The 12142-nt window shown below is 40.9% G+C and overlaps 1 protein-coding gene across 9 annotated transcripts in view; it reads left to right on the top strand.

The window, feature by feature from the left end:
- ps (RNA-binding protein Nova-1-like protein passilla) overlaps positions 1–11476 on the top strand; it is a 29993-nt gene extending 18517 nt beyond the window's left edge. For 4 of the 9 annotated variants that reach the window (XM_070281302.1, XM_070281304.1, XM_017233817.3 and 1 more), the window contains 5 exons: positions 5491–5556; positions 6590–6733; positions 6794–7434; positions 7516–8044; positions 9167–11476. In XM_070281302.1, the coding sequence (XP_070137403.1) occupies positions 5491–5556; positions 6590–6733; positions 6794–7434; positions 7516–8044; positions 9167–9387 (1601 nt within the window). In that variant the 3' untranslated portion in view covers positions 9388–11476. Of the gene's footprint in view, positions 1–2475; positions 3287–5490; positions 5557–6589; positions 6734–6793; positions 7435–7515; positions 8045–9166 lie in introns of those variants that run through there. The other 5 variants (XM_070281303.1, XM_070281305.1, XM_017233821.3 and 2 more) reach the window with 3 other exon arrangements.
- The last annotated feature ends 666 nt before the right edge of the window (positions 11477–12142 follow it).

Raw genomic sequence — 12142 nt, forward strand, 5'->3', positions numbered from 1 at the left:
TTCGGCTTCTGCTTCAGACTCAGACTTCTCTCAGTTGTAGGCCCAATAAATCAATTTTAAGTGCCGAAAGGGTTTCAGAGTGTGAGGCCCTGAGAGATGATCTCACTAGGAGGGTACTCCGTGTAACGCCCACCCAGCTTGTTTTTTTTTTTTAAATTTCTATTTCCGTTTAAATGATGACATTTTTTTGGTTTTTTTTGTGTAAAGTTTCCAATAATTCAAATGTAGTCATTTATTTATTCCTTCTGATCATTAGTCGAAATTACTGTGTATCATTAAAAATGTTATTTTTAAACAGTTTATTATTTTGTTGGCTTGCTTGGCTTGGTAATCCATCGTTTAATGCTTGTGTGGGTTTTTTGTGTAATCTGTTTATACGAATGGAGTCAAGGTTGTGCCTAGCTGTGAGTTCAATGAAACATTAGATAGATGCTTGGGACCTTGGGATATTATTGACTGACCAGTTAGGACTTGACATAAACCCACTTCCCCTTCCACGTCGTCCCATATTTTGGAATCATTTTAAAATTCTGCGCCCCAATCATCAGCGAACCTTATCATCGAACTTCCGCTGTTTCATCAATTAAAATGCTTTCAATTCTCTGTCATTTGACCATGATATTTGTTACAGCTTTGAATACATCCATACTATATTACATACGATATCGTTTTTGTTTTCCCTTTTTTTTTTTTTTTATTATTATTTACCCATTACCGACCATGCATATAAATGTGCTTGTAATTATCGAACGCAAACCATAGCGCAAATACAATATAATTATAGATAATCCACAAAAAATATAAAAATAAATTGATGTGCATGCCACACACAACACAGAACGATAAAGTTCGAAATGGAAATATAAAAAAAAAGATACAAAGTATAAAAGAGAACATTTTCAATAATCACGAACAGTTGTTTTTGTTGTTGTTACCAATTTAAAACAAATAGACGCTGAGGTTAGGCGTGCGATTAGCCATAATAGCAATAAAATAACTTGAAATGTCCTCCAAAGCAGCAGCATTCCCACAAATCCAATGAATCTCTCAACCGAACTCAACTCAAATGTGATATTCTCGAAAAGCTAAAAATTAAAACTATATTATGTTGTGATAAAGTTACAAAAAACTAAAAAATTAACTGAAAAAGTAATTAAAAAACGACTGAAAAAAACTCACAAAATAACAACCAAATGCAATACATCGCGTCGCACCAGCAGCAACAGAATCAAAATCATCTTGAAAGATCGTCGTCATCGAGTCAAGCTTTCAACAACTGCAATCCTCGATCCAACAACTGAACTCAACTTTACTGCTGAATGGTAAAGCCCTTTGGCATTGTTTTCTAAATGTTTTCCATAGCCTTTTTTGGATGTTGTGTAATAATCGTCATTAACAACCGCCATTCTACATGGACATACTCTCTCTATCGCCATAGCACCAAACATCATTCAAATCTCTAAATGTCTTTACAAGTGAATATTATTGTTCCGATTCGAAGGATCATCAATCAATCAATTGAACGATCTATCGATAACAATCGAGTATCGAGTATACAACACCTTTGCTGAAGCTTGCTGCTGCCGCTTTCTCTGTCTCTCTTTTTATCACTCAACTACCCCTATCTCTCTCTCTCTATTATCAATCGCATCGTAATTGTTGTTGTTGTTATCGTTGTCGCCTACCTACAATATATATATATCTAACCAGAACCACATCAAGAAATCAAAAATGATAAAGCCAAATGCCACGCACCAACAGAACAACACTAAAATCGTCATTCCAAGAACACCAATCTAATCAACTCGAACTCGAACTCGAACTCGAACTCAGCCCAAAACGTCAGCTATCGAATCAAATCGAAAATAATCCTAGTCATCCGGAAGTCGACCGAACCTACTAAACCTCAGCGATGTCACCACTCTATCAACCCGATCTTTATATATGTTAACCTTAAACCACCGCATCATCATGAAGAGCATTATTCAGAAAACAAATATTTCGAAAATGAAACAAATGCACTAATATGCAAATCATTAACTTCAGTCTTTTCAATAAAGATGTATCGTACCAATATATCGATATATCGAGATAAACAAATATATCGATGGAGCGAGAGGGGTCGAGCGATAGAATGGCTATAAAGCGCTACTGCTTTCCGTTACTTTATCTCTCCGTCCCTCTCCCAAACACACTCATGCGCCCTGTGTAATGGGGCTAGAATGTTTGTTTGCAGTGTGACCGAATCAGTCTTTGATGCAAGATTAATTTAAACAAATTTTCCCATTTCTTTTTCTTTCGTTTATTGAACAAGTTTGATAATTGGAAAGCGCGTAGATTAAATCGAGCAAAAAACCAAGCAACCGCAACAAAACCTATCAAATAGGAGCGAGCACACAAAAGTAAAAAATAAAAACTAAAAGTAATTAAATTAAAAAGAAATAAGTCGGTTAACTAAGGAGCCTCCAAAACGAGTACAATCGATTCAAGGCAGAATCAATTCCGTCGCAAGGCAATCTGAAGACTGAACGGGAACGGCAGCAATTCCACAGTATGGAGAGTACGAGTATTATGAAGGCCGCCATGGACAGGGCTGCCGAGCAGCTGATGATCCAGCAGTTTGGCTTTAATTATTATCCTCAGGACTCGACGGGGCAGCATCAGGTGCAACCGCTACCGCAACAGCAACAGCACGAACACGAGCACGAGCAAATGCAATTGCAACAGGAGACGCAACAACAACAAGCAGAACAAGAACAAGAACATTATACATACCAATATCAGCAATCAACGCCTACATCTATGCAGCAATTAGCTTGTAACTATCAGCCACGACATTCCACAACCACGTCGTCGCCCTCATCAACAACACATTCGCTGGCCAGCGGCAGTAGAAACAGCAGCAGCAGCAACATCAGCAGCAATAGCAACACCAGCAACATTAGCAACAACAGCAATCACAGCACCCATAGCAGCGCTGCATACTCATTAGCCGTTCATAGCTATCAGCAGCAACACTGCCTAGTTAATCCCAGTCATATTCCGCACCACCAGATGGATCTGCCGCAGACGCCACTGAGTGATAATGGGTCGCCGAATGGTACGCCTGGCACGCCAGGCACCCTAACACCACCCGCCATTGGAACATCAATATCGCCAACCACAGCAGCGACATCGACTGCAGCAGCAGGAGCAGTTGCAGCAATTGCAGCAGCATCTGGCACTGCAACAGCATCGTTGGGCAATCATGCTGGCAACTATAAGACTGCCTCCTGTTGGTGTTACGGTGAGTTTGATTAAGAAACAAGCAATCAGCATCAGAATCAGCATCAGCATAGAACTTTCAACTATCAAAAGTTGTGCACAACTTCCTCTACTACACCATACATAAAATGTACACCACTTCTCTATATATATATATATATATCTCTATATAACTATCGAGCTCGCTACAACCAACCAACCAACAACAGCAACAGCATCAATCACCACGTCGCCTCATTCTAAATGCCGCCAGCAACTTAAAAAATAAATCAAACATATATAGAATGGGTGCCCAAACGAACCGAACTGAACCGAACGTCACATAAAAAGCCAGAAGCTATAAATGAGTTGTCCATTAACATTGCGTTGAAAGTTTTAAAAGAAAATAATCCAAATATCACCAACATCCAGCACACATCAGATACACAACCAAAAAAAAAAAAAAACTATATAATACCAGCAAACACTCATAGAAAACTAAGCTGAAAAAAAAAGAAACAACAAACAAACAAGCAACAACCACAATCGACTATATAAAATCTCATATGCTAATCGTACGCTTTAACGTGGGCGTCCATTTCAATTTTGAATTTCTTGTGTGTAGATACGACTTTCCTTGGCCATTCATGAGTGTTGCATAAAACGGATTTCGCTTCAAAGAAATCAAATTCCAAGAGGGGATAAGACTAAGCCCTCTTGTGTTTTGATTTCAATAACTAGTAATTGCCCGAAAGCGCTCTTTAAAAGGACTTTTTCCATTCAATCGCTTATTTGCGTGACACATTACGCATACGTAGCGTGGTACGTAGCGACAAGTTCCCTGACTTTGCTTCACCAATTCGCGTGTTGCAGATTGCTCCGCAGAGGTGTTCTGTTGTTTTTTTTTTGTTGTTTTGCGGAGGGTTTGTTCTGTGTGCCAGCTTGTCGTTAGCCTAGTTTCCCGCACCGTCCAATCCAATCCTCCACACAATGCATACGAAATTAGTCTCCAGTCTGCCTGCCGCTGCTCTCCGGGCGGTGGTCTGGCTGGCCCATGTGCTGCTGCAAGTGTTATTTATGACAGTCACATAATTTAAGGCGCGCTGCACAGTGTCAACAGCAAGGCAGCTTCCCAGCGTCGAAACCCGAGACCCCGGGTCCTTTGTGGCCCATAAAATGCTAAGCAAATGGCCAACATTGTTGTTTCTTCCTGCATATTATTTAGCATGCATTTTGCAGTTTCTTCTTATTTACGAGAATTTCTCCATGCCATAAATTCATTCTATATATTGCCGGAATTTGTCGGATTTCGGCCACGGAATTTTTATCTATACGGATAAACGATAGATAGCCGACAGATGCGTCCGGCGCACTTAGGCAGCAATTTCAATTATTTCGTATGTTTCGCTCAGAGCTCTGAAGCGGAAATTGGGCAGCATGGTGCTAAGTATGTGGGCTTTCATTTCGCTTTCGTTGCCGCGCATCGCACTTTGCGAATTCTTCGCAAATCGCATTTTCACACATGCATGCAAATCAGGGCAAATGGTCCAATATCTCCCATTTCCCACAGACCTCCGCCCTAGCCCCCCCCCTGCAATGTCATTGTGGCACATGTGTGCGGTGTATCTAATTAGAGAAATACTTTTGAAGGACACTCTGCCTCTGAGTGGCAACGAGACCAAGACGACGTCAACGCCTGGCATACATTTCAGCAGGGACCCGGGTATGGTAGAGAGATAGCAGGCATAACTGGGCGGGTGGGCCGGAGGAAAGGCTAAATTTAAACAAAGCGAGTGCCAAGTGGCAGCAACAACGTCTTGGGCTGCCTCACAGAAGTCAACTCAGACGGAGGGAGGGAACTGCAAACCAGTCAGGTGCAACGCGCTTAGATCATTCTGTTGTGGCAGTTGTGCCGCCAGTGCATGGTGTGCTGGTGCGCTGGTGCATTTGTGTAATAGAGCGTCTCCGTTTGACACATTTTATTAATTGAAATTTGTTTGTTTACTGGCCCGGCCATGGCTGGCGACTTGAGGCTGTGTATGACGTACGGTGACGGTGGGACCTGGCCGGGCAAAGATGATATCATTCCATACTGCGCTTCCATCCAGCGGCTCCACTGTATCCATGATTCAAATCGAACCCCCTTGCTACTGACATCTTACATCAGCTAGTTGTATAATTCTAGTATTTTTGTACCTATGATCCTAAGCTTATAATCTTATTTCTGTTCTTCTCTTCCCGTTTCAGGTGAGTCAGTTTGTTCTGGAATTGAGGTTGAAATTGAAAATAATAACAATAATCATATTCATCATGGTAAGCTTTGTCACACTTTCATTAAATACCATTAAATCCATCTCTGTCTAGCCAAACCAGATCGACTAACTATAACTGATTAATAACCAAAGCTCCAAAGCGTTAGACTTCATCTATCGTTTTTCTGCATCTTTCTGTCTATTTAGCCGCCTTTTGGTTTCCCATTTCGGTTCCGAGCCCGCTTTGAGCTTGACTTTGGATTGCCAACGAACTCTCCAACTGATTTTAAACCTGACACTTGACCGACCCACCGACCGTCCGACCATCCGACCATCCGACCAGCCACTGCAGCCGAGCACATTAACCTTCGACCCTATGACCAACTTTTTCTTTGACTTACATTTTCCACAAAAACTTGGTTCGTTTTGCGATTGCGAGTTGCGGGTCCCCTTCGAGAGGGTCGAAGAGTAAATGCTATATGGTAATTGGTGGGGCTCGCTTTTCTTGGCCATGCCGCTGCTGACCTTCCTCCGGCGGAGTAGAAAACGGTCTACGCTTCATGTGTTTCGTATGTCGCCAGTTCGCCAGCTCGCCAGCATTTTGTCTGTTACATCCTCATCTCGAGCGCATATCTCTCTCATGACAACAGCCAAGCCAACCCACAAAAACAGACAACAGTCGAACACCACGCCTGCACCACATAACTGCTCGCCCACCTCTCCATGCCCAAAAAAACTAAACTAAAATAATAAAAAACTAAAACTCTATCTGTATTTGAAACTAAAACCAAAACCTAAAAGCACCGAGTAGATCTCAATGTCGACCATGTTGCGATCGACCCTGCTGAAATGCTGTTATTATTTTTAATTTGTAACCTGTCGAACGGGCTATATGATAATGCTAGAATACTAAACTAGATATCCAACTAACAATAACCAAAACTAGATTGTATGCGAACGCCAAGGGCACAGACTAACCAGTACAAGAACCCTTAATCTATTGACAAAACCAATTCCGAAATTCCGAAAAGAAGACCCCCAAGACTAATCCATCGGTCGCTCTCTGTGAACCCGTTTCGATTTTATGCTTGCAGGCGAGACAACGTATCACATGAAGATATTGGTGCCCGCGGTGGCCTCCGGGGCCATCATCGGCAAAGGGGGCGAGACGATCGCCTCCCTCCAGAAAGACACGGGTGCTAGGGTCAAGATGTCAAAATCCCATGACTTCTACCCGGGTGAGTACCTCTAGATTCTTCCCTAGACTGAAAAATACTAATAAACATTCCATTTTAAAGGCACTACTGAACGTGTGTGCCTGATTACCGGCTCCACGGAGGCCATCATGTTCGTTTTGGACTTTATCATGGACAAAATCCGTGAGAAGCCCGACCTAACCACAAAGATCATCGATGCCGAGTCGAAACAGACCCAGGAGCGTGACAAGCAGGTCAAGATCCTGGTTCCTAACTCGACCGCCGGCATGATCATCGGCAAGGGGGGTGCCTTCATTAAACAAATCAAGGAGGAGAGCGGCTCCTACGTCCAGATCTCGCAGAAGCCCAAGGATGTATCGCTGCAGGAGCGCTGCATCACCATCATTGGCGACAAGGAGAACAACAAGAACGCCTGCAAAATGATCCTCTCGAAGATCGTCGAGGACCCGCAGTCAGGCACCTGCCTTAACGTATCCTACGCGGATGTCAGTGGCCCGGTGGCCAACTTCAATCCGACCGGTTCTCCGTATGCCACCAACCAGAATGCCATCAATTCGAGCACCGCCTCGCTCAACTCCACGCTGGGTACAACGATCGGCGGCACTAGCTCCGCTGCCAGCCTGCTAGTCAACGGCACCGGCATTAACTTGTCCATCAACCTGGGCGCTCCCAATCCGGCGCCCAATCTAGCGGTTGCCACTCAACTTCTTGAGCATATTAAGGTAAGAAATCATATCTGATCCTTGGTTTCTGCGATGAACCCACATGGCGTATACTTAATATTAAATATTTCGGACTTTCAGGTTGCCATGCGCGGCTCTGGATATTCGGAGACCGTCACCACTGAAGTCTGCGCCGCTTTGGGCGTGCTGGCCAAGTACGGCGTTCTCGCCATGGGCGTGGGAGTACCGCACACCAATGGCGCCCACTCGACACTGGGCAACTTCCTCGGGGTAACGACACTGGACCAGCAGACTGCGGCCGCCGCATCCGCGGCCACCGCCAGCAACATGTTCGGGGCCGTCGGCCAGGTGAATCTGGAGCAGTATGCCGCAGCAGCGGCCGCTGCAGCTGCCGCGACCCGACCGACGCAGACGCAACTGGACGCTGCTGCGGTCCAATTCGATCCATTCCGCCACCTGGGCTCGGCCACGGCGCCGGCCACTACACCCGTATCGCTGAACAACAACAGCTTCGGGCTGACGGCCGCCACGGGCACGGCGACCACGGCACAGCTGGGCGGACTCAGCAAGAGCCCCACCCCGGGCGACCTCAGTTCCAAGGACTCGAAGAACGTCGAGGTGCCGGAAGTGATTATCGGCGCTATTCTAGGTGCGCGCCCTTACTATTACCCTTACTAAATTGCAACAAAAAAAAAAACAGCAACCAACAGAGAACCAACAACACCGCAAATTTCTTTTACCTCCCAACCCCCAATGCCCCCTCCAGAGAAAGGAGATCCCGCTTCCCTTTAGCAAACATCCCCTTATCCTATAGAGCCCCCCGAGAAGCTGAGAGAAATATTCCAGAAGATACAAAAAAAAGAGTTCCCGCAACCGTTCACATTTACGTTTTCCATAGCACCACCCGCACATTTTTGATTAGCCATATAGAGTTATCTTAGAGATAGAGATAGCCAGTCCGAAAACAGGCACTTCATTCCAGATTTCATTCCCAGCGAGAGACAGATCTAGGTAGTTACTCTATTCTTTGCATACGATACATTCCGAAATACATTCTCAAGTGGAGGTCCTCCTACTGCAGCAATTCATTGAAACTTATAGCGAAATTTCTAGTCAAGTTCTTGCCTCTCACCCATATCCGCCAGCCCATGCATCCATGATCCACACAATTCCAGTTGAATCCAAACCAGAAGATCCATAGCTCAGCACCCCACTGAAAGTTCGCACAGGAGCAGCAGTAACCGGGAAACATCCGATAGAATATGTTATAAGAGACCAGTAGCAAGTAGCTTTAGCGGTAGGTTGTAGGTTGAAACTTTCACATTTCCCCATTTCTTGACTATTCATAACGAATTTTTTCTAATACATATACTTACGTGAAGCTGGGCGGTTCGCATGCCCAGTCGGCTAGTGCAATTTTTATTTTGGGTAACCATGCGTAAAATATAATATTGTTTTTTTGGAGTTACATTTTTTGTTGTTACCTCAGTGTCAGTTGTAAGGTCGTTAGGTCATTAGGTTAGGCACTTGACCACCACCCCCACACCATACTAAAATGGCTATTGATTTTTTATTTTCGGCAGGCAGTTTAGTTCTTAACACTTGCTGCTAAACTTGCACACACACACATGATATATATAATTTTACCAATACCAATATACCAATACCATATCTATATACATACATACTATATATATAATACCCACCCATACTTATTGTCATTTAAATATTATGAAAGATTTTTAACATAAATCTGATGCAAATATTCCAGGTCCGAACGGTCGTAGTTTAGTTGAAATTCAACATGTTTCTGGCGCAAATGTGCAAATTTCCAAAAAGGGCATATTCGCACCTGGCACTAGAAATCGCATTGTAACCATAACTGGTCAGCCGAGTGCCATTGCCAAAGCGCAATATCTAATTGAACAGAAAATCAACGAGGAGGAGACAAAGAGGGCGCGACAAATTCCATTAACCACTGTTGTGAATTAATATCCAAGTATAAAAAAAACCAATCCAGCAATCTAACAGAACAACAAGCAGGCAAAAAAGCAAAACAACAACAACCAAACAACCCCAAAATCTCTCCCCCCCCTTCACATAAGCAAGTTTTTTGTCTAAAACATTTGTTAATTTCTTCTTAAAAACGAAAAACCATATAAACAACAACAACAATTTTAAAGTAAATGAAAAAAACACTTAAAACTAAAAACACGTAAACCTAAAATTGAAATGACATGAAGGGATAACACCAATTGTTATACGTGCAGCTAAAAGTTAAGCGATTAATAAATAATAATAATGTATTGCAAAGCTCCCATTTACACTTTATGAGTAAAACAGTTCAAGGCCTTCAACTCGAGAAAATTTGCTTTAACTAACGCCCTTTCAAAGAAACAAAACAAGCAAAAAAAAAAAATTAATAATAATAAAAAATGAAAAAATAGTTAAAATTGTATAATACTACTACCTACTACCTTCTACTATATAAATTGTTGCATTTGTTTGTCACACTCGAAACAGCCTAAAATTGAAAATTGAAAATTGCAAACTCGAGAATTAAAAAAACAATCTTAAAGTTATTGCCAGTTAGACTATGTAGATGCAAAGGAAAATTGTTTGGGTTTTTGTTTGTGATGCGTATGTTTGCGTTGCGTGTTTTGTTTTTGGTACTCCCGACAAAGCTATACGATACCATGGGGCATATATATTGTACATATATATACTGTATATGTACACAGTTGTTGAGTCTTGTTTATATATATATATTATCCACACCCATGCCTATACATATACATATATATATAAATACATATGCCACCATACACCTAAACACACACACACATAACACATAAATACTAGCATTATGTTGAGCTAAAAAAAAAAAAAAAATATCCGAAAATCTGTGTAATGATCGAGCGTTTTCAGTGAAAACTTGAGAAGATTCTTACTCTCGAAATAAGGTAAATATTTTACAAAATACCACCCCACACACAGCAGCAAGAAGAACAACGAGATATGCACCCTCTTGCATTATAAAGTAACCTCAAGTGCTGACAGGCTAGTGAAAATGAAAAAGATACTACAGCAAAATATAGTGACTTTGTTGACATTTGATGTACTTTCGTTACCGTTTTCTGTTTTTTATATGTTGTTGGCCCCCTTTCATAATTGCTTATCGCTGTTAATATGTTCACCTCCGATTCTATATACTCTAAAGCCTGACCTCTAAACTCTGACCTCTGTGTATATGAACACTTTCCAAAAACGTTGATTACAGTTGATGTTGATCATGATAATGTTGTTTAGTTTTAAAGACGATCCAGTCGGATCGAGTGGTGTTAATGTGTTGCGCGCGCACGTGAGTCTCCTTTTGGTTTTGATTTTGTGCTCCCGATTTGTTACTCCTTATATCTTTTGTTTTATTTATATTTATAAAGAAAAAAAAAAATAAACACTGCGATTTATTAGTTGCCAGTTAGAGAACTGCACCTATTATTTTTTTGTCATTATGCGTTTGTTAACTACATTTCCTTTTGGTAAATTTAGCACATTTGTTTCTTACATTTTAATTTTAAGTCTTACATTTTCTGTCATTTAATGCATCACAATATCTTAATAGTGAAAATACAACCACAAAAAAAAATTAAATAATTCTTTGTAAAATATTCATATTAAAGCATTCATTTAGGGGTTTCTTCATATGTCAGAAAAAAATGATTCACCAAACCAATTCTCTTGTTAATTTTAAGTATTGTGCAATTATTAAACATTTTCAACAAACATTTCACAAAAATTCTATGTACATATCTATCTAGAAACGCAATGTAAAGACAAAAGATGTTAACATCACATTTAAAAGATTTCCCTTTTCATATACACCTACACACCCACCCACACACAAAGACAAGTATACCCATACAAACACGATCACCTACAGAGAGAGAAATGCCTTACTTGTAATGAACATTTTCTTATTTACTTTATTCCTTACACATAATTAAGTTTAACATTTTCTTTTTGATTAATAAACAAAGATGAAACAAAATTTAAATAAAAATTGATTACAAAACAATGAAAACCTGCAACGTTTATTTCGTGTTTAATTTGAAGCGCCCTGCGCATCCACCGTCACGGCCTACCATCCCCACTCATAAGCTCACTAAAGCGCCCACAACCAGTACCACTAACACTCAAAACTTATCCCCAACAACCAGTCTACAACATTATCATGAACAATCAAATCAATATCAACTCAACAATCAGTCAGTCAGCCTATCAGTCAATCAGTCAACCAACCACTTCTTTGCTCAGATCGATTTCAATCAGATTCAACTTCAGTTCAATCACTGAGAACGCTCATCAACGTAGTAGCAAATGAAAAAGATTATAAAAAACAAACAAACAAACAAATAAAAACAGCAACCAATCCTAAGCTAAGCCTCTATATTTAAGTTACAAGTTGTTCTTATTAATTTTTGCTATTATTGTTAAAAACTTACCTACATTTGTTCTTATTTGTGCAATATTTATATAATACGATTAAAATATTAAATCGAATGAAAAACAAGATGAAAAACATTATAATACGATGCAAATCAATAAGCAAACTGAAGAGAACAAAAACCTGGAAACAAAAGAAAGTAAATTTGAAAGTACAGTCGTAAATGCTAGTGTGCCTTGAAATATGCATTAACATCCAAAAGTAAACAAATCGAAAACGTAAGGGGAAGGAATGATGAAACGA

The sequence above is a fragment of the Drosophila bipectinata genome, chromosome 3R (genome assembly GCF_030179905.1).
Source record: "Drosophila bipectinata strain 14024-0381.07 chromosome 3R, DbipHiC1v2, whole genome shotgun sequence".
In the NCBI taxonomy this organism is placed as follows: Eukaryota; Metazoa; Arthropoda; class Insecta; order Diptera; family Drosophilidae; genus Drosophila; species Drosophila bipectinata.